The following is a 23,551-nucleotide window of genomic DNA, read 5'->3' as shown; positions in this document are numbered from 1 at the left end:
TTTGTTTTTTTTTTTTCCCAGCAAATTGTACCTCCATCAGGGGATGTCTTAGTCCATTTGTGTTGCTCTAATGGAATACCACAGACTGGGTAATTCATAAACAATAGAAGTTTATTTGGCTCACGGTCCTGGAGGCTGGGAAGTTCAGGAGCATGGCACCTGGTGAGGGCCTTTATGCTACATCATCCCATGGTGGAAGGTGGAAGGGCAAGAGAGGGCAAGAATAAGAGAATGAGAAAGAGAGAGGAGGAGGGGGCCACCAGACTCACTTTTATAAAAAAGCCACTCCTGTAATAACTAACTCACTCCCAAGATAATGACATTAATCCATTCATGACCTAATCACCACTTATTAGGCCTGACTTCCCAACAGGGTTGTAGTGGGGATTAAGTTTCCAACACATGACCTTTAGGGGGACACATCCAAGCCATAGTGGAGGACACGTACTATCTGGTTGTCTCCCTTTTGTGATGTCAGCCACCATTGATGATCCATGCCCAGATCCATTCATTCATTAGGGATTACAAAATCATGATATTTTAATTCTCTCATTTCTTCTTCATTTATTGGCTGGAATACTTTTATAGAGAAAGTCCTTTCTTCTCCTATTTGGTAACTCAAAAGAACAGTTTTTACAGGGAAGGTAGGGTACGTGCCTAATTCTCCCCTGCTTTTTTTTAATACTTTTTTAGTTTTCAAAATAATGTATTGGGTCACTAGCATCTTCCAACAATGAGCAATTAGTTTTTTGTTTGTTTGAGGACTATTATGAACTCATGGATTTAAACATATTTAATGAATTTCAGTCAAATGTTGATGTTCAAATTGTCCCATCTTTGGTTAGTGCAAGCCTCTTCAAGTTGGTTCTGGAGTCTTTTTTTTTTTTTTTTAAATTGAGATGGGGTCTCACTCTGTCACCCAGCTGGAGTGCAGTGGTGCTATCTCGGTTCACTGTAACCTCCGCCTCCTGGGCTCAAGTGATTCTCTTACCTCAGCCTCCTGAGTAGCTGGGACCACAGGCATGTGCCACCACATCCGGCCACTTTCTTGTAAAGACAGGATTTTGCCATGTTGCCCAGGCTGGTCTTGAACTCATGAGCTCAAGCGATCTGCCCTCCTCAGCCTCCCAAAGTGCTGAGATTACACATGTGAGCCACCACACCTGGTCTGGAGTCCTTTTCATATTAGTTTAAGTCTTCCATACAGCTAACATCATACTTAATGATGAAAGACTGTATGCTTCTCCCTAAAATCAGGAACAGGGCAAAGTGTTGATTTCACCACTTCTATTCAGCATTGGACTGGAGGTGCCAGCCAGTGCAATAAAGCAAGAGAAAGAAAAGCATCCACAATGGGAAGAAGAAAGTGAAACTACCCTTATTCACAAATGACTTAATTATATATGTAAACTATCCTAAAGAATCTACAAAAAAATTTACTAGAACTAATAAATAGGTTTAGCAAGGGTCACAGGATAACATAACATACAAAATTCAATTGTATTTCTATATAGTACAAATGAACAATCCAAAAATGAAATTGAGAAAATAATTTCATTCACAATAGCATCAAAAATAATAAAGTGCATAGGATAAATTTAAGTTACAAAGTATAAAACCCATATGTTGAAAACTACAAAGTCTTAATGAAAGAAATTGCAGATTTACTTGGATAGAAAGACATTCCATATTTTGCAATTGGAAGTGGTTGGAAGACTCAATATTGTTAAGATGGCAATTCTCTCAAAATTGATTTCTAGATTCAGTACAACTCCGATGAAAATTCTAGGAGCCTTTTTTCCTCAGAAATTGTCAAGCTAACCCTAAAATATATATGAAAATACAAAAGACTTAAAATATCCAAAACAATTTTGAAAAAGAAGAACAAAGTTGGAGGACTTATAGTCCCTGATTTCAGAACTTATTATAAAGCTACTACAATCAAGATAGATAGTATTGGCATAAAAATAGACAATGGAACAGAAGAGAAAGTTCAGAAATAGAATCTTATGTTTATGGTCAATTTATTTTCAACAAAGGTGCAAAAGCAATTCAGTGGAGTTGGGATTGGAGAAAACAGGCTTTTTTAATTCAAAAAATGGTGCTGGGATAATCGGATATTCAATGACAAAAATAAACTTGACCTTTACCTCACACCATATGCAAAAATTCACTCAAAATGGATCATGACCTAAATGCAAGAGCTAGAGATATAAAAGTCTTAGAAGAAGACATAAGACATGTTTATGACCTTGGGTTAGGCAAAGCACCCTTAGATGAGACTAAGCACTATTCATAAAAGAAAAAATTAATAAATTGGAACTTACCAAAGTAGAAAATTTTTACTCTTTTAAAGAAACCATCAAGCCATTAAGAAAAAGAGGAGACAAGTTATGGATTGGGAGAAAGTATTTGCAAATCATATGTCTGATAAAGGACTTGTATCTAGATTATATGTAAAGAGCTCTTAAAACTCAAAAAACAAGAAGACAACTCAATTAAAAATAGGCAAGAGATTCAAATAGATTCAATGTCTATTCGAATGACTAACAAGGACATGTAAAGGTGCTCAACATCATTAGTTATTAGGGAAATGCAAATTAAAACCACGTTACACTCACTAGGATGCCTATAATCCAAAAGACAGATAATGTCAAACGTTGGGGGGATGTGGAGAAATTGGAACCCTCCTCCATTCCTAGTGGGAATGAATGGAAAATGGTGCCGCCATGGTGGAAAACAGTCTGGCAGTTTTATTTTTATCTAATAAGATGTAAGTATCTTTGACATATTGTTGCTGGGTTTTGAATCATGGTCAAGAAAGTTTTCTCCACTTTCAGGATATAGAGAAATTCACCTATATTTTCTTGTAGAGTAGGTATGATTTTATTTATTACATTGAAATCTCTTGACTATTTAGCATCAGTGCTGCTGTATGATGTGAGGGGTAGACCCAGTTTTGTCTTTTCCATGTGCCTTCTAGGTCTCCCGATTTCACTTATGAAAAACTTGACCTCTTTGGCCAGGAGCAGTGGCTCACGCCTGTAATCCCAGCACTTTGGGAGGCGGAGGCGAGTGGATCACTAGGTTAGGAGATCCAGACCATCCTGGCTAATACAGTGAAACCCCATCTCTACTGAAAATACGGGGGAGAAAAAAAAAAAAAGCCAGATGTGGCGGCGGGCACCTGTAATCCCAGCTACTCTTAAAAAACCAAAAACCAAAAAACAACAAAAAAAAAAACGGCGCAGTGACTCACGCCTGCAATCTCAGCCCTTTGGGAGGCTGAGGCGGACGGATCACGAGGTCAGGAGATTGAGACCATCCTGGCTAATACAGTGAAACCCCGTCTCTACTAAAAATACAAAAAACTAGCCGGGCGAGGTGGCGGCGCCTGTGGTCCCAGCTACTCGGGAGGCTGAGGCAGGAGAATGGCGGGAACCCGGGAGGCGGAGCTTGCAGTGAGCTGAGATCCGGCCACTGCACTCCAGCCTGGGCGACAGAGCGAGACTCCGCCTCAAAAAAAAAAAAAAAGAAAGAAAAACTTGACCCTTCTCCCACTGACTTGAGATACCTCCTTAATTGTGTATCCTAAATTTGTGTATGGAAGCGGGATTATTTCTGAATTGTCTATTCTGTTCCATTGGCTCGTCTATGCATGTGTAATTTCCATACTTTTTAAGATATAAAAGTTTTCTTGTATGTGTTAATAGCTGGTAACGCTGGCCCCTATACCTTGGGCTTCTTTTGGGAGGTTTATTTGGCTATTCTTAGTGCTTCTTCCTTTCAAATAAACTTTACAGTAAAATGTTCTAGATCCAGAAAAAAAAATCCTGATGGGATTCTCATTGTTCTGACGTCGCATTTATAAATTAACTTGGGAAGATTGACATTTTAATGATCGTGACTCTACCTAACCAAGACATGTTATGTTTTTGTGTGAATCAAAACTTACTCCTGTGTCTTTTAGAATATTTTTAGAGTTTTTCTTTTTAGGTTTTGGGAATTTATTGTTAAATGTATGCCTAGGCATTTGATTTTGTTTCTCTATAGTAAATGGGGACTTCCATCATTTCATCAATCTATCTAGTCGATAGTTTATATTTTAATTATCTAGCCAAGATATATATATATATATATATATACACACACATACACACACACCCCACACACACACATACATACACACATTCATACAATGTCTATAAGCTGTTGGCTGATAATCTATAGGCCAATAGCATATAGATATTTTATATACTTCTCTTATATATAATATATATCATACACAGTCTTACCCTGTGTAATCTATGCAGTCTTACTAAGACTGTATTATATATATAATACATATAATTTTATAGAATATGTATCTATAAGCCAATAGCTTATAGATATTATGTAGATGCTATATCTTTCTTGGCTAGATAATTAAAATATAAGCTAACTTTATACCCGTTTCTTTACTGTTATAATTTGTAGTAGGTTTCCATTGATCCCATGACCTTTTTGCCATGTTGCACTGAGCGCTATTGGTTTTGCTGGCTATTAATCTCTTAGATAAAAGGTTTCCTTGGCTAGACACCTCTGTAGTGAGAATGAAGCTCCCTGTTGTCCTCGTGTTTTTCTTGACAAGTCTCTGCGTGGCTGCAGTGGAGGTCTCAGAAGATTTCCCTGTGGCTGTCTCACGTCGTCAGCCTTCGTTCAGCTTCCCCGGAAGGAGGTCCCGCGACGAAGACTTGAGTGTGAACAGTTTATCTGAGGAGCTATCCCAGGAAACAGCAGTCAGGGCATGTGGAAGTGAAAGAGGGGGAGGAGGAATGCAAATGAAGGGCCATTCCCCCTGCAAGTCACCGCTGTGGGAACTGGAGCTTACAAGAAGGGCGACCTCCTCCACTGGGCAGGGAAGCCTGGGATTGCCCCAGAGTGACCCCAGCCACAGGGCAGGGAAGCCTGGGATTGCCCCAGAGTGACCCCAGCCACAGGGCAGGGAAGCCTGGGATTGCCCCAGTGTGACCCCAGCCACAGGGCAGGGAAGCCTGGGATTGCCCCAGAGTGACCCCAGCCACAGGGCAGGGAAGCCTGGGATTGCCCCAGAGTGACCCCAGCCACTGGGCAGGGAAGCCTGGGATTGCCCCAGAGTGACCCCAGCCACAGGGCAGGGAAGCCTGGGATTGCCCCAGAGTGACCCCAGCCACAGGGCAGGGAAGCCTGGGATTGCCCCAGAGTGACCCCAGCCACTGGGCAGGGAAGCCTGGGATTGCCCCAGAGTGACCCCAGCCACTGGGCAGGGAAGCCTGGGATTGCCCCAGAGTGACCCCAGCCACTGGGCAGGGAAGCCTGGGATTGCCCCAGCGTGACCCCCTCCACTGGGCAGGGAAGCCTGGGATTGCCTCAGAGTGACCCCAGCCACAGGGCAGGGAAAGCCTGGGATTGCCTCAGAGTGACCCCAGCCACAGGGCAGGGAAGCCTGGGATTGCCCCAGAGTGACCCCAGCCACAGGGAAAGGCAGCTTGGGATTCACCCACCAAATCCCTGTCCATCGGGTAAGGGGTGCTTTCGGGGCAGTAATGATCACCCAGCTGGTAGAGCAGAACAGAGACTGGCCCCACAGCCTGTGCTAGCCCAGCAGCCTTAGGGGCAACTCTGGAGTCAGACCAACTCAGCGTGTATCCTGCCTGAACACTTTGTGGCTAGAATGGTTTGATTATATGTTGGGAATGATAATAACACCTACCTCACAGGGTGGGTGCAAGGATGCAAATAATACAGATCATAGTTATAGGTTATAGGTACAGGTACGGATATAGACTTAGGTATAAATGATACAGACGTACAAGTGGTGTGCTCCACCAGCACCGGGCACACAGTAAGTCAGCAATAACTGGAAGTGGGTGACATTATTAAGTTGCAGGGCTTCCATGCCTGCTCTATGAAGCTTCTGTTATTCTCTCCCTCTGCAATTCCATTCCTATTTTCCTGCTGTTCTTGTAGGAGGGGCACTCTCTTTTATGCCATCATGAAGTGTGTTAAAGTCCTCCCCTGACTGGACCCTGTGGTAGACACCCACCTGTCATTCCTCCTCCCAGAGTAGGACCCCACTTCCCTCCTCCTCTGATCCCTTCCCAGCAGCTCTGACTTGCTTTTTTTTTTTTTTTTTTAATTTGAGATGGAATCTTGCTCTGTCGCCCAGGCTGGAGAGCAGTGTCACAATCTCAGCTCACTGTAACCTCTGCCTCCCGGGTTCAAGAGATTCTCCTGCCTCAGCCTCCCGAGTAGCTGGAATTACAGGCGCCTGCCACCATGCCCGGCTAATTTTTTGCATTTTTAGTAGAGATGGGGTTTCACCATGTTGGCCAGGCTGGTCCCAAACTCCTGTCCTCAAGTGATCCACCCACCTCGGCCTCCAAAAGTGCTGGATCTGACTTGCTTTGGATTCTTTTCTGGGACAGCAGTACAGCTTAATTTTCTTTGCCTTCGGGGGCACAGGGGCCCTTATGCAGCCTGTCTTTCCCTTTTGCTCTTCCTAGGTCCCTGAGTTGTGGTAAGGGCCTTCCCCATCACACAGAGCCGAACAAGTTCTATTAAAATCAGATTGGTGGATTAAACACTATTAGGTTGCTCATTATTGCAAGTTAAAATGATGATTCCATTTATTAAGGCCATTTAAGCTGGACACTTAAGTTCCCTGTGGGACTGTATCCTGCTGAAAGTGCCAGATGACAGGGCTACTCTCAGAATGCCAAAGGGTGGGTCACCGGAGGAAGCTGGGTTTCCTAGGGTGAGTGCGGTTGTGATTCTGATTGTGTACATGACAGTGTTTGAGAGAGTCCCCTCTCTGTGGGTCATACCACTTACGATGTGGGAACAGTTTGCCTGAGGACGCTACTGAGGTTATTAGTCATATTTAGAAAGGGCAAGGGATGGAACAAACCACGGTTCATGTCTTAGCTCACGAGAGGCTGGATTGGATCAATGTCGGGTCTTCTCCTGTGGATGGTGCATCTTCATTCTCCAGTAACAGAAAACCCATCCACAGAAGAAGACCTGGCATTGCCACACTCTCATGAATGTCTTCATTCCTTTTTGGAGAGGCTGAGCCACACAGAGCCTGCCTGTTTGATTAAAGAAGTTCCCTTGCTTATTCCTTAGGCAGTGGTCCTGGGCACAGTCCATGGACCTCAGGCACCTTCTAATGGGTCTTTCAGGGGCAGGGAGGACTTACAGCACTGTGCAGATTAAGGACAAACTTCTGGAGAGGGGCTGAAGTGGAAAGAAGCTGGCATCATTGGCCCCACGCACGAGCCTACCTGCCATTTAGAAATGGAAGCGAATTGTAAGGTTTCCAATGCAGACTTGTAAGCGGGAGACAGATACCGGCGGGTGACAGCGTTGTGACAAGCACGTGGAGCCATTTCCTGATTGTTTTAGTCGGTACAGACTTAGGGAGGAAACTAACACTGACACAAACCAATTGTGCCCTGATCGGGAAACAATGAAGTATCGGGAGTCGCTGTTGAAAGTCTGTAATTTCCAGCGGAATTGCTGTTTAGTCATCATATTGCCACTGAATGACATAGTCGGGCTGGGTGGAAACTACAATTAGCTGCAGTCACCCTGGTGGGGCTGTTTTTTCCCCACAGACAATAGAATATGAAGCCATCAACAGCCAATGTTCTGTGCCACTTGTGAAATGGCCCATTGTTCGTAGCAGGAAGAAAAGAAAGGGGCTGGAGGGTCTTGCCCCAGCCCTGAGGGGGACAGATGGCTGACTTGTGGTTTCCTCGCCTCCACCTCCGTTGCAGCAGAGAAACATACAAGCCGTGCTGAAGAAGACACTTCATTTGCCTTGTTTGTATAAAAAGCTCTCTGGCCGCAGCTGAAAGTGAGATGGCAAGCCTGCGCTGGCCTCGTGGCACACAGAATCACTGGCATTCCTCTTCCCCTGCTGCATGTTCAGGTGCAGAGTGGTGCAGCACTGTGTGGGGTGCTGCTAGCTTTTGGGGGAGTCTTCCTGGAGGTTGGATCTGCCCACAGCTACTGAAACTTTATTCTGAAAGTGGTTTACCACAGCACTTGCCCTCAACTGCTAGAGGGGTTTAGTTCTTTCTCTCCTTGGAGTTTCCAAACCCAAATATGTGACCTGACCACTGCATCTGCAGATATGCACGTCATCAGCCTCTCCTCTCTGTGGTGGACGTATGTTTTCTTTTTGGAAAATTCAAGGTTCTTTTTCTTTTTCATCATCACAAGCATGACCATCTAACTCTTAGCATTTAGCAAGCAGGCAACTATTTCCCTGAGATACTCTGGCTGTGGACTGAATAGATGACTTTACCTGGCAGTATCTGAGACCCCTGACAGCTGAAGCCCAAATGGGAAAGAATCGGGTACTTAGCTTGCTTGGGAAGCAAGACTGCAGATGCTCTTTCGTATCTAGCAGTAATCTAAATGCAGGCAATGAACCAAGAGCATTTGGCCTCGGTGAATAGCTCTGCCATTGGTCTGTTCTTAACATAGTCATCTAGCGTCTGCGTTAAACTTATTTATTTCCTAATGCCGGGTGATGGATTAAAAGATGTGTAGAAAATCCTTCCACAAGAGATAAGATATTGCAGGCTGCCAAGACACCCCTGGCTCTTTTTGCTTTCTGTCTCTGTTTTGCCTACTTTTCAGTGCAGAGCTCAGGCCCCCACATCGTATATCCTGATTACTCTGTGGTTATTACTGAGGGGATGTTTTTTAAGCCTATCATTGACACATTTAATTCATTAGGTACCAAATCCAAAGCAAATTTTGGCTGGCCATAAAACATGGTTAATCCAGGGAGCTGCAATAAAAGGTGAAAAATTATGTCCCAGCAAATGTGGAATATTGCTTTTCTGTAGAGACTTTTACTGGTCGACGATATCTTTCTTCATAAATTTTTCTTCTGCTTGGTGCTCTTGGTAACTTAACCATTTGTTGTTTCCAGACCACAGAATGGCTCAATGATACTCTACAACAGGAAGAAAGTGAAATACAGGAAAGATGGGTATTGCTGGAAAAAGAGGAAAGATGGGAAAACGACCAGAGAGGACCACATGAAACTCAAGGTCCAGGGAGTGGAGGTAAACAGCAGAAAAGGTTCCCTTGGTGCACAAATGTCATTTGCAGGCTGCAGTGGAGAATGGAATTGCTTGGAGTAATTTGATGCGAGTCACCTCTGTCCAAAGAATTTTTGTTTGCCAAGACCCTGGTTTTTGCTTTTGTTTCATTTTTCTACCTTCTTACCCTATAGTCTCCATTCAAGTTTTCAGTGAAACCGGATTGAACGAAAGCATTCCTGTTTCTTGGGAGTCATTGGTATATAGATGGGATTTGCAAGGCTCCTGTGGACTCATTTGTTGTATTTATCACAGAAGAGCCTCTGAATGCATTGAGAGTTTGCAAAGTGTCAGGGAAGAGGGGAGACAGCGTAAGGAACTTCCCTCTTGAGGTGACCCTGGCCTCCCCCTGCTGAGCTGGTAGACCCGCGACACAGCCTGGCTTCACCCCTCCACCGACAAACTCTGGGTGTGTCAGCCTTAACAGAGGTTTGAGATCATTAGATGGGATCACAGGTGTGCGTGATTCTTGCCTGGTTGGGGTCCTGCAGAAACCTCGTGGGATCTTGGGCCGACTTCGGGTTTTGGCCCTTGGGTAAAGACTGGTTTCCTTGCCGTTGTTTTCACCCCACAGGCTCTCAATCTTGGGCAGCCATGGAGAAATTCCCTTATTCCTCTTTGCCATCATTAGAGGGCCCGAGCCATGTGTCACAGCAGTAGAGGGGGAGGGCGTGAGTCAAGGTGAAGTCTTGGCCTGCTAGTCAACGGGCACCCGCTTCCCTGAGTCCTTACTGGTCCTGGGAAGGAACTTCCCCTGGGAATAGGGAAAGTACCACCTTGGGCCCAGAGCTGAGAAGCTGGCTTACGATCCACCTGTTATTTCAAACTGGTCAAAGAGAGGCATTCTGGAGTCTGTTGGTGTGTTGAGTTTGCGAGCATACTGGATGGATAGCTAGGACCGTAAACCCACTTGAGTTCAATGGGTTGCCCTTCCACACCAATGTTTTTTGTGACGTGCTTTGTCATGATGACTTTTTCTGTATTAATCATGTGCTTTTATGGCTGTTAAAAATAGCATCAGGTGGCTTGTATTATATGACCTCACAGAGAGATGACTTTTGTTTTATTATTTTTTTTAAATACCTAATAACAATGCTTTATGGAGATGCACGAAGAAAAGCCTCTATCCAAGAAATTCCAGTTCCTTGCACTCTCCTGTGCTCAGTGTTTGCACAGTGTGGTTTAATTGACTGCACGGAACATTAAAATGCAGATTACCCCAAACGCACTTCTCTGCACGCACCTCTAGGACTGTGACCGGTGATTGTACAAACGCATTAGCCATCATCGCAGGGAGCCAAAGGAGGCAGGGCTTGGTTCTTCCTGGGAGGACCCTCATCTCCTATGCTGGAGGAAGAGGTAGAGAGTGAGGCAAGGCTGGGTGGGGCCCCCGAACAAGGAGGCTCTCGCACCGGGAATAATAGGGCTGCAGGAATTCACACTGAAAGTCACAGGAGCTCCTGTGCCCGTAGGCCCTGGTATATTTCATCTTTAGTAATACGTAAATCAGGAACTTCTGCTTGTGAGTAACAGCAGGGTGGAATTCTTCCTCAGCAGCCGCTGAGAAGCCGACGGGAAAAAACAACCCACAGTGTTCATTTTCTTTCCTCATGTTATAAATTAGAATTGTCGCTGGATGGAATCAGAATGATTTATGGCTATTTTTAGGCCATATTTATGTTTGGAGTTATTTGTGGTACTCATACTTGCAGGCAACAGTCTGTCCCCTCAGAACTTTGGGAAAGGGAGACGGGCAGGATGGGGAGGGGTTTCCAGGACCTCCTGACATAGATGGCAGTGTGGGCAGTGGGAACGGCCAGCGACACGATACTTGCTTTAGGTTCTCAGAGAGAGGCCACCTAATATGATGCATTATGTGGTGGCCTTGCCCATGAGCTCAGGGAGTTGTCCCGCTGAGCCACTCAGCAAATATGGACCCTGTGTGCCTACTCTGTGCAAGGCACTGTGGTGTCTGCAGAGAGAATAGGAGCCATGTTCTCTGCCCCACGGACTCATGGTCAAGTTGAAGAGACTTGACGTACATGAAGGTCATCGATAATGCTGAGAGGCAGAGCAGCCTGGGCTTTTGTGATAAGCATCCTGGGAGTGCAGAGTGGGCTGGAATGGTCAGAGACACTTCCTAGACACTTCCTTGAGATACAAGCTGAGCCCTTAACGTCGGGTGGGACTCGTGTGTGTGTGTGTGTGTGTTGTACGTGTATGTGCAATTTACATATTGTTTGCAGTTTACCTTTTCCACTCTGCACTGTGGTCTGAGCTGTGTCTATGTGGATACTGCGGTTTCTTCATCCCTTTTCACAGTCCTATAGCATTCTACTATATAAACACTTGAGCCGTTTCCCTGGCCGTAGCTCCCACTTTAGATTCCTTTCAGTTTTTTAGCATTATAAATAACACTTCAGTAAGTGTTCTTATACACGTCTTTTTGGGCACATAGGCAACCTGGACCCAGAATTGCTAGGTTATAAGGTCTGGGCATGTTCAGTTTATTCGATTCTGCCTCTGGCTGCATAATCACATGCCTACCAGAACTGGAGATTACAATCTTCCCCACATCCTCCCGCTTATTGATAGATGAGAGATGGTACCCTGTTCTGTTTGAATTTGAGTTTGTCTTAATTTTTAGTGAGGATGAGTGCCTTCTTATGTTAACGGGAGCCTGTTGCTATGAATGGTCTACCATGGGCATGGACATGGATTTTTAAACAACTCTGAAAAAGGCCTTTTCAGACAAGATCAACCCCCGCATCTCACCGGCATTTCTGCTCCAAGGGCGGGGAAGTCCAGGGGGTGTGCTCTGGCATAGTGGGTGTGGTTGGTCCTTTCCACCAGGAAACTGCAACAGGGATTTCCACGGGGCTTTGTACCTCACAGGAGGCAGGGGCTTCTGAGTTTGGACTCTGCATCCTGCTTTGGTGGATTCAATCAGGCAGTTCCCATAGACTCAGCATCTTCATCACGCCAGGCACGGTGCCAACCAGCTACTCTTCTGTGGGTTGGGATGGACAGTCCTGCACAGGGTCTTGGAGCTGTGATTTTTCTACCACCCGAGCTGTTTTCCTCAGTTCAGGGGCATGATAAAGATATTTGGATCTACCGTTTAACATATCACTTGCTATAAGCCTACCCTCAGGCCGGGAAAACTTCCAGCCCAGTTTATGGAACTGTTCAGCCATCTCGCTTCTTTTGTTCTCAGAGGCTGGGGCCCTCTGTACACACGGCAACTCAAAGGCACATTGATTTTCTCAGCCAGGCACAGGACGTGGGGAGCTGCTTTTGAAGCTGACGAGCTGTTAGGTCCATGATTAGTTGTCTTGTCTGCAAGCCAAGGAGAAGCTAGCTCGATAAGGTTTCCAGGGATGACAAAGGTTGGCAGGAAGGAAAAAGAGGGTGGTTGCGAAGTCACTGTTTCAGGAGATGAAATCTCAGCAGGTCTGGAGTTGGCCCTGTACCCCATACAGATTTATGCCTGCTTCTCTGGTGCCCGATAGGGTGGAGGAGCTTTGGGAGTGGGAGACTCTAAGAGAGCAAAAAGCTGGATGTGAAGCATCACCCTGGTTCTGGGGTCACTGCAGCTTTGTGGTCGGATGAGCTGAGGGAGGTTAGTCAGAGATGATGCTGTTCTCTGGGCCATGCTGGAAGAATTCCTTCCAAGTTCATGATACTTTTCTCTGGCCCCAGAAGCTTGTGGGGCCGCATTAGGTCCTGTATCCACATCTTTCTGCTGAGAGTGCTGGGTGTCCCAGAACCCAAGGCAGCTCTGGGCTCTTGTCCCCTCCAATTTCTTTGCTGCTGGGTTCCCACAACAGATGGGAGCCACACAATTACTACTGGGACAGTCATGGGCTTACACATTTCCTATATTCCAGGTATACCATCTCACTGAATCCTCGTAAACACATCCATGCAAAGTAGATGGTATTATACCTATTTGATAGATGGAGAGACTGAACCTCAGAGAGGGTTTCTCTTGCCCTACGTCAGACCTCAGTCAGTGACAGAGCTGGTACTTGAGCCTGGGACTGCTTGGTGCTCAAGTTCAAGCTCTTGCCCTTATTTCAGTTGCTTCTGGGTTCTTGGGTGGGGCCTGTAGACCTTTTAGATGAAGTCAGCACCTGTGTATTCAGCACACATCCTTCCTTCATCCACTGGGGATTGGAGGCTTTCTCTCCACCTAGTATGGCAATAGGTGCTGGGATGCAGTGATGGAAAGAGAACACGTGGTCCCCTATCTCATGGGGAGACTAAAACAATCAATCATGCAACACCGATGCAGGGTTTTGAGGGCTGTGAGAGAATTTCAAGGCCCTACGTGGAGGCTGCAGGAGGGGAACCTGAGGCTGACTTGCCCTGAAGAAAGTGACATGAGCATAAGGAAGTGGGGCACGGTGGGGCTGGGTCAAGTGACAGAGGAGGGCTGAGCAATATCAATGAATAGAGTCTGTTGAGAATCAGCCAAAGTGACCTGAAGCAACAGGCAGCCAGAATCATGATGGATCAGTATTTCCCCCAGGCCTGTCCAGACCAGGTCTTATCCTCCTAGCGACGGAGCCCTCTCTGCTCTTAAGGCATGACTTGCCATGGATGTTCTGCCTTTGGAACCAGTGAGTGGTCACGGCACAGAGACTGTTGGTTTCCTGGCAGTCACATGCACAGAGACAGCCCTCTCCACTGAGCCTGTTCTGTGGCAGAAGGAACCCCCTGGCCTGGACCATCTTTGGGTGGAAACACCAGCCCCTCACATCTGATTGGCATTTTCAGATGTGAAGAGAACATTTCGTGTTGCTGATGTGTTTGCATTGCCTGTAAAGAACGAAGAGTTTCTTTGACTTCTTAACTGCCTTAAAGCCAGAAGCCCGGCATTGGGATGGTAGCGGTGGTGACGAGGTTATGTTTTGAGACTTGGCCTCATTAGAAGTGATGTTCTTTATTTGGGCACTTAGGCCACATATTTAAAAAAAAAAGAAAGATAAAAAAGCACCTCTTTTAAAATAGGAATGATATTGTAGTTACTGCATTAGGAATTAACAGGGCATGAAATAACTGTCTGCCCTGTGGCAATGCCAGATCATTTCAGCTCTGCTTGCAGCCATAAGATAAATTGGTATCTTGCTTGCAGCCTGTGGAAAATATTTTAAATAGCCAGCCATGAACATGTATGGTGCCCAAATCAAGTTTGGAAAACAGCAATAAATAAATAAGGTGGAGGTAAGGTGCCTCATGAAATGAACAAGGGGCAGAAGCTCGCAGAAGGCAAACAAACCAGCATGGAGGCACTGCGTGTTTCACATAGAATACGTATTTCTACTTTCAGTAAAAAATCATGTGTTTCAAGAACAGAAAACCCAGCACCACATGTTCTCACTCAAAAGCGGGAGCTGAACAATAACACATGGACACAGGGAGGGGAACATCACACACCAGGGCCTGTTGGGGAGTGAGGGGCTCGGGGAGGGAGAGCATTAGGAGAAATACCTAATGTAGATACAGGTTGATGGGTGCAGCCAAGCACTATGGCACATGTATACCTATGGAACAAAACTGTATGTTCTGCACATGTACCCCAGAACTTAAAGTATAATTAAAATAAAAAAATTAAAAAATGATAATAAGAAGAAAATTAAATTAAAAGAAAAACATGTGTCTTTGGTCTGTGGACAGATTATTTTACCCCATTCCCCTCCGGCCTCACTGTGTACCTACCAGTCCATACCCTACCATATTCCTTGTTCAGAAGCTGTTTTTTTCCCATGTCTGGGTCCACATTGTCTTAGCCTCATAACTTCTGATTCCCCGCCTTCCAAGGCTATCTCCCCTGATCTTCTTTAGCCAGAAGTGATGATTTCCTCCCCTACATTGCTGTTGCTTTCCGCCTGTACCCTTCTTAAGGAAGTGTTCAGGTTGCCTTCCTATCAGCCTTGTCCAATTCAAAAAAGATACTTGAGTATTTATTTTCTCCCGGCTAGAAAGCCTGTATCCAGATACTAAGTAACAAAGAGTCTCTATCTACAAAGTATCTATAGAATCTACCCCACACCACCTTGCTCTGGGAAGTGGATTTGCCCAGTGACTAACTGCTTCCGCAATTACACTTCCTGCAAGCCTCACCCCAACCCTGTGATTCAGTCCTGGCAGATACGTTTATCCTCGTTGGTTGTGCATCTGGGACTTGAACCTAGGTCTTTGGTGTCAGAAGTGGGGCTGTCTCTCCTGGCTGACTTCGAGCCCTGGAGGTTGAGGTGTCTTAGTCTCATGACCGTCTCTAGTGCAGGGAGCGTCTGTTCAGGGGCACCTCAGGGAATCTCCCAGGGCTCTCTGCTGACTTTTTATCATCTGAATTTTTGTGCCTCATTCTGCTAGTATGCCAACGAGTTAAAACTTAATTTTCTGTTACCTGCATGTGTTTTGGTAGAATCAATTCAGGAGCTCAAATCCATAGTTTTTCCTTAATTTCTAATTACTTGGCATCCCTGGTGACATGTTTCTACCCAATTCATATAATTAAAAATTTGATAAATAACATTAAGCTAGCTCCGTTTTGAAGTAGCAAGAGCAGCCTTTCTGTTTGCATTCTGCTGAGTTCGCAAAGGACTGGCAGGGTGGTGGTTTTGCTTCTCCTTCTGTCTTAGCCACACATAGTGTGTGTGTAGGGGGGGTTAGTTTTCATCATATACATGTTGGGGGAACACAGATTTTCAGTCTTCTTAAGGCTCTCTCTTCCTTAACTACAGCCAAATGACAATAGCAGCAACAATCACAGCATCATTTATAGAACTTTTACTGAATATGCAGTCCCGTGCGCATCATCTTATGCACATCTAGTTGCTATCACAAAAGATCATAGACTGGGTGGCTTAAACAACTGAAATTTATTCCTCATAGTTCTAGAGGCCGGGAAGTTTAGAATCAAGGTGCAGGCAGATTTGGTGTCTGGTGAGGGCTTGTTTCCTGGTGCATAGATGGCCATCTTCTCACTGCATCCTCACATGGTGGGAGGGGAGAAAGAGCTCTCTGGGGTCCCTTTTATCAGGGCACACAAACCCCATTCAGAAAGACTTCACTCTCACGATCTAATCACCTCCACAAAGCCCCACTTCCACATACCATCACATAGTGTGTGTGTGGGGGGGGGTTAGTTTTCATCGTATATATGTTGGGGGAACACAGATTTTCAGTCTTCTTAAGGCTCTCTCTTCCTTAACTACAGCCAAATGACAATAGCAGCAATAATCACGGCATCATTTATAGAACTTTTACTGAATATGCAGTCCCGTGCGCATCATCTTATGCACATCGACTCGTTCAGTTACTTAGTGCCATCCCTAGTAGGTAGATACTATTATCATCTTCATTTCATCCAGGGTCTGCAAGACGAAGACACAGCAGGTCCCTCGCTGTCCACTTCAGTGGTTGGGAGTTGGTCCCCAAACACACTGCATAACTGGCTGTCACTCCTCAGTTGCAATTTGATGCGAGAGCAGTTGAGTCCTGTATATTCCCACGAGAACTTTCACTTAGGAGTAACGAGTTGTTTATCTCCTCCCAGCATGAACTGCCCATTTCCATTTGTCCTGAAGCTGTAGCTTCCGAGCTTCCAGGGTACACTCACTCTGGCAGCGAGGGTCTATGGGTGTACTCTTGCTACGTAGGCCAGATTGTATGTTGCCAGATTTAGTATGTGCATGCACAGACATGTGTGCACACACACACAAAGGAGACTATTGATGCCCAGTTAAATGTGAATTTCAGATAAACAACAGTTTGTTTTATTTTTAAGTACAAGTATGTCTATACTAAAATATTGCCCGTTGTTTATGTGGAACTCACAGTTTGCTGGGCATCATGTATTTTATCTGACAACCCTCCAAGCATCAGAGCAGTTCCTTTGAACCTTTGCAGACAGAGGTTTGTCTGTTTTGGATATTGGTCTCATTGAAGACATGAGGAAGTGAGTTGGTTTATCTCCAGACACATTATTGATGCAGGAACCATAAAAGGCTGGAAGGACACTGGCCATTGCTGGGGAGAAGACACTCCTAGCAGTTTACTAGCAAAGCCAAATGCTGCCAGGGCTGGGGACTTTCGTGCTCCCTCTGAAAAGTGAGTCCTGGATGTCTCTCAAATACCAAAACATGAGTGCTTCCGGATACCCAGATCTGGTGCCCTTAGATGCTGCAACCTGGAAAAATGCAAGCCTTCTTCTGCCAGTGGTTGGGGAGAAGCTTGTTAGTAAAACATGTGCCAGGAAGATGTAGCAGGAAGTGTGATTGTAGTTTCTGCCCTCCTTGTATCTCTGGTAGATGACAATATGTACAATATTTTGTAATTTCCATTTTAAAACTTGATTTGAGCCTTATTAAACTAGAAAGTCCCTGATGAAGGCAGAGCAGCAGCATATCAACTGTGCTGAACTTGTACTTAATTATTGTCATAACAGTCCCTCAACCTCATTGCACATTAGCCCATAAGGACAGGAATGGAAATTTTAGCATATTCAATTACAATGTAAACCCTCGAATACCACTGTTGAAATTCACCAAGGGCCGTTCTCTGGTTGCCAGCACACAGCAGGAACTGAGTGAGGTGTTACCCAGGCCACACAACCTGGATGTTTGCAAGCATAATATACAGCGTCACCCAGAAACTGGGCAGGCATTGGAAGACCATAATAGATACTTTTCCCCTTGGTAAGTGACCAGACATGGTTGTGTGCCTTGGGTGAAGAGTGGCTCTGGTCACCACTTGACTGAATCATCAAATATCAATCCTCTCTGCATCTTGCATTGCTGGGGAACATTGCTGGGGAAGTTTCCTCCTGTCATTGGCGGCTGTGGCTTGTGTCTGTGTGAGTTTATGCCCATTCAGCACGAATCTCCAGGCTTGTCCTCGGATATTCACAGCCATTCACTTTAGTTGGCATGGATTAGGCACCAGCAGAGGGCAGGGATATGGCTTACAGGCTAATTAGGCTCATACCACTCTGCTTCCCACACGCTGCAGGAAAATCATGGGGAAAACAGAGGTGCAGATGAAGGGCTCTTTTGCTACCAGCAGGAGCTGAGGAGAGAAATGTTACTGAACAAGTTAAAGAAGGAATGAGCTCCTCACGCAGCGGCTCTGGTGAGGCTGCTTTGATGGCCGCTGGCTCTGGTCCCTTGTTTCCTTCCATGCGGTGTGTGGGTTTCTGGCTGCTGAGCCTCCCTGTGGATGCCCTCCCTCGCTGCAAGGCTGGAATGGAAGATGGAAAGCAGGTGATTTCGTGAAATACTGCCTTTCTGCTTCATGAGTTTTTCTCCTGGACAGATGAAATAACCTTCCACGTCCTCCTTTCACTCCCTAATTCAACACCTTGTAATGCTGCGTGCCCTCAGGGTACACCTTTCCTGCCTGTTGTAAAAGCCTCATGTCCCACTCTGGCAAAACCTGAGACCGGCACAAATACTGAAGTGGTCAGTGTTGCTTCTTGCTACCCTCAGTGTGGCCCAAAGATTGGTACGTTCAGCATCGCCTGGGGGGTATTAGAAGTGCAGAATTTCAGGCCCCATCCCAGATCTACAGAATCCAAGTCTGCATCTTAGTATGAGCCCCGTGTGGTTCACACACACTTTAATTTGGAAAGGATTGGGACACGCCATCCTGTTGTTGCTAGTAGACTCCTGCCTCAGTGCCTCGCCCCCAGGCAAGTGGTTATTATTTATTTATTTATTTTACCTTGTCTTAAAAGTCCAAAGGAAAATTTCACAAGTTGCTCTGGTAATTTATGACTTGACTTCAAGCACCTTTAGAAAATATTGAATTGAAATCTCCAATGATATGGTTGGAGCTTATCATTCTTTATTCTGCCCTTGGCAATGAGTGATAGAGAACAGCAGGTTTCTGAAATCAGAACACACCAAGTGGCAACGACTAAACAGTTCCCTCAGCCTTTGTTCTCTGGGTTAAATGGTCCTGTTCTTGCATCCTTTAGCTCCTCTGAACAGGGAACTTGCCTGTCTGTTCACCGCAATAGCCCCGTGCTTGGCATGGCACCTAGTATTAAGTACCTTTGGTGCCAAGTAACTGTATTTTTTTGAAAGAATGAATGATTTTGAATGAATAGACCTTTAAAACAAAGGGCCAGACAGTAAATCTTTTCAGTTTTGCAAGCCAGACCGTCTGTCCTAACCATTCAATTTTGTCGTCATACCATGAAAGCAGCTGTAGGCAATAGTCAAGGAATGGGTGTGGCTGTGTTCCAATAAAACTTTATTTACAAAAACAGACTGTGGGCTGGATATGGACCATGGATGTAGTTGGCCCACCCCTGTTTTAGATTATGGCCACAGTTTCTAGAAGGAGTGGGGTGCTCTGTGTATGTCCTAGTACTCATGTTTACAGCCGCCCCTAATACTCATGTTTACAGCTGTCCCTGTTCATACTCAGCTTATATTTCTGCAATGAATGTATGCTTTTATTTACAACACACCTGGTGAGGTTAGGGTTTCTTCTTTAATCCATGTAGCATAGGCTTGTTTGTTTCTTCTTGAATTGTCCTCAGCCTGAAAACATTAGGCAGTGTCTCTTGCAAAGGGCAGTTTGAATGTGGGAACTAAGAAATGTCCTGTTTCTCTTAAAAGCTCAGGGCAACTTCATGGCATTGTAGAGAGGACAGGGCTAGTCCTAGTGATACACTCTGTGTTCTCCTGTCCAGTGGGAGTGGCTGAGCTGATGGCATATGTCCTTGTTGAGAACAGGTGGGTTAAAGGATTGGGATGTCACAGAAGATAGGCTGAAACTGCCTGCATCTTTAGGTGTGCAGTGCTTTGAAAGAAGCCAGTATGTTGCTGGATGCAACGGAGTCCCCCTAAAATAGTGACCGATGGGAGGGCACAGATGCTATTTGTCCATGTTTAAGTATTTACATGACAGCACGAGAAAACTGGAGAGGCTCTCTTTCATCTTTGCTGCCACAATTTACGTACAGTTTATGATGGATGTGAGAGGTAGACATTTATTACAAAAGTGTAAGAAATGTTGACTCTTCATGAATTGATTATTTAGAATTTATTTTATTAAAGATTCTAGGTGGCATGTGATAAACTGAACCTCTGCTGGTTTGCAGCTTAATGATTCATGTATCTGTGGTGGTGATAAGGAAATCAAAGATTCGGTTTGCCATTTCAGAGAAAGAATATGGATTATTATTAAGTCTGGAATGGGCCTCTTGAGAATCCTTCCTTAGGGAGCGCACATATCAATAGTTTCTTCTCGATGTGGGAATTCTAATGCTTCACTTATGGAAACATAAATTCCACAGCAAGTGGCTGCAGGTTCCTTCCCTCTGGTCCTTACATCCTTCATGCATGGAGGATGAGTTTTTATTCCTTAGTTAGTACCTGGCATTCATTGTTCTATAGTCTCCATGCTTTTGTGTTTCTATTGCTAACTTTTAATGCTAAGAGCTCTGCTGAGGTCTATGTATTGCAGCAGCTGAGATGCTGGTAGAGACCAGGATGGCGTATCTGCCTGTCATCCCATTTGCTTGAAATTTCCTAACAAACTGGGTTAAGTCTTGGAAAAGACTAAGAGTAACTTTTAGATCTCAGATTTCCGATGGAAGTGAGGTCAGCTCACACGGGATGTAGAATGTTAACCCTGAACCAATTCATGCAGAAGCCAGCAAGGCCACCAAGCACAGCTAGTGAGTTGCATCTGGACCAAGGACAGTAACAGAATGCCCCGTTTCAGTAGGCTCTGTGGGTGGGGGAGGTGGGGGCGTTCCTGTTCTTAAATAACAGAGTCTGGGAGGGCTTAGCAGTTGGTTGCTGAAGGCATCTGGTATGTGGCCCCCCAGCCATCACCTCAGGACAGACGATTCAGGCGGAGCTCCCAGGTAACCTTCAATAATGAATAACAAGCCCACAGCCTTACAGTGACATTAACAAGGTGTTGGCGTTGTCTGAGAGCTTGAGTTTCAAAGTACTGTGTGACTTCTTTTTCTCTCAAAAATATCAGACAGAGGTTAACTACTGTAATCTTTTCCATAGGAGACTGTGGGAAAATAAACTGGGAAACCCCAAGACTCCTTGCTTTCCCCCAGATTCCTTACCCGTCCACATCTGTGCAGCGGAAGCAACACTTAATCCTTTTATGTGATGTGATGCCCTCACACTGGTATTTTACTTAAACCCTTCATTTTGTTGGATGCGTTTATACATGGAATTAGACTTAACTGTCAACATAATGACATATTAAGTTTAGTTTCCCAAAAGAGTAAACACTGAACTGCTCGGAAGTTATTTCTTACACACAGAATCTGCTTGGCCTTCCATGGACGGATCAGTCCATGAACAAGTGAGTTTTGCTGCTGACTGCTAATTCCTTCATCACGGTGACATAGTTCAAGGAGGTCTTAAATGGGCCAGGCCTGGTGGCTCACACCTGTAATCCCAGCACTTTGAGAGGCCGAGGCGGGCAGATCACCTGAGGTCAGGAGTTCAAGACCAGCCTGGCCAACATGGTGAAACCCCGTCTCCATGAAAAATATAAAAATTAGCCAGGCATGATGGCGCAAGCCTGTAATCCCAGCTACTCAGGTGGCTGAAGCAGGAGAATTGCTAGAACCTAGGAAGCAGAGGTTGCAGTGAGCCGAGATCACACCATTGCACTGAAGCCTGTGGGACAAGAGCGAAACTCCACCTCAAAAAAAAAACAAAACAAAAACACAGTCTTAAATTATAGCTTCCACCTAAAAGGTGGGCAGAACGAGGCTGCCTCGATCATTGTTTTACAGCCGGTGGGGTTGTTTTGGGGTTGCTCTGTTCTCATCAAACTCATAGGGCACCCCTTCAAGGGACACCAGTCTGGGTGATGCCATTTCCTGTTGTTGCCCAGGTTGCTTCCGTCACACCAGCACCTAGCATGGTTGGGCTCGGTGTGTGTTTCCTGAATGACTGAATGCACGTCTGAGAGCTGCTGCTGCAGCACTTCTGGTGTCTGGTGAAGGACGGTGCTTCCTACCAGTGATTGAGTAGATGCATGTGTTGACATTGGCAGAGAGGTCGGGTGCCAGCAGCCTCCTTCCAGGTGCAGAACCGATCACACTTGCCTTTTCCTGGAAGGTGGTTGGTTAAGTAAACCTTATTGAAGTAGCTCCCCTCCCAGATTAATGAGTCCTTTCAGACATGATATGAGATGTTTGGAAACGAGATGCGACACGGTATTTTGGCCGTATTTTTTTTTCCCTTTCATAACACCTGGCAATAAGATTCTCAGGCTAAATACCAGACGAGTGTGCGCTTCATTATGTATAGTAACTTCGTCTATAACTTTTTTTAAGCCCTCCAGATGGAAGCATGGTATAAATGTGGAGAGGCTGAGAAGGGGAAATGGAAATAAATGCACTAAGAAATAAAGAATCTGTTTTTTATACTTTCTTTTGCAAATAGTGTTTGCAATGACATATTGTGAATGGACTGAATTATAACAAAACCAGAAACGAAACAGAGCTCGGGGGTAGGGAGAGCAATTGTTACACTTACTTTAACTGATATAATGCAAAGCAACGCTTTTTATACTCAATTAGTTTGTACATTGTGTTGGACACAAACCAGAATGTAGAACATTTTTGGGTTTTGTTTTTACATGATTAAGGGAGATGAGATGAAATAAATTCAGTGAATTACCCTCCACTTCTTCTAGGTCTGAGATGTTTTTGTTCTGTTGTTCCTCACCCCTGGTATTGAGTGAATAAGCCTTGTTCCTGGGTGTTGGGGGCTAGAGAGCCTAATATTTGAAAGCCCAGAGATCTGTGTGGGCTTTCAGTAGAGTTTCTTCTTCCGCTTTAGGGCCATCTTTGGCTACATAAACAAGGACACGAATCAGAGCTATTTACATCTGGCATTTTACTATATTTTAGCTTAGAATATCAGAAGAGGCTAGCAAGCATGATCGAAGCCAACAGATGTTAGTGAGCATTTAGGCAGCAAAAGTATTTCCAAGGCTGTGTATTTCAAGATCCTTGTTTAATTTATTTTGCTTAATTATACTTTCTTGCATTTTTAATGCTCCTAATATGATAATATTAAGAACTGCAGTGTGTGGTTATGGATTGCTCATTTCAATATATGCTAGATATGAGGGGATGTGTGGGTTGATGCTGAGAGCCAGGAACAGATGAACTTGGGGGCCAGCTCAGTGTCTTTCCTGTGTACAGCTCTAGTTGTCTCCTCTGGGAGGGGCGCAGGAAGGGCCTGGACGCTCCCAGCAAAGGATGCAGAAAAGCATTCCTCAAACTTCCATGTGCAGACAGGTTCCCCTGGGATTCTGATTCAGTTGGTCTGGGTGGGGCCTGAGATGCTGCACTTGTAGCAAGTGCCTGGTGCAGCTGATGCCGCTGGTGCCACGGATCC

General features: G+C 45.1%; 1 protein-coding gene across 13 annotated transcripts in view; it reads left to right on the top strand.

The window, feature by feature from the left end:
- Positions 1-23,551, top strand: part of CAMTA1 (calmodulin binding transcription activator 1) — a 975,525-nt gene that overhangs the window by 459,683 nt on the left and 492,291 nt on the right. For all 13 annotated transcript variants that reach the window (XM_033228530.1, XM_033228532.1, XM_033228537.1 and 10 more), the window contains one exon: positions 8,969-9,104. In XM_033228530.1, the coding sequence (XP_033084421.1) occupies positions 8,969-9,104 (136 nt within the window). The remainder of the gene's footprint in view (positions 1-8,968; positions 9,105-23,551) is intronic.

The sequence above is a fragment of the Trachypithecus francoisi genome, unplaced genomic scaffold (assembly GCF_009764315.1).
Source record: "Trachypithecus francoisi isolate TF-2019V2 unplaced genomic scaffold, Tfra_2.0 Lachesis_group12, whole genome shotgun sequence".
Taxonomy (NCBI): Eukaryota; Metazoa; Chordata; class Mammalia; order Primates; family Cercopithecidae; genus Trachypithecus; species Trachypithecus francoisi.
This window is presented reverse-complemented; position numbering and strand designations above follow the sequence as displayed.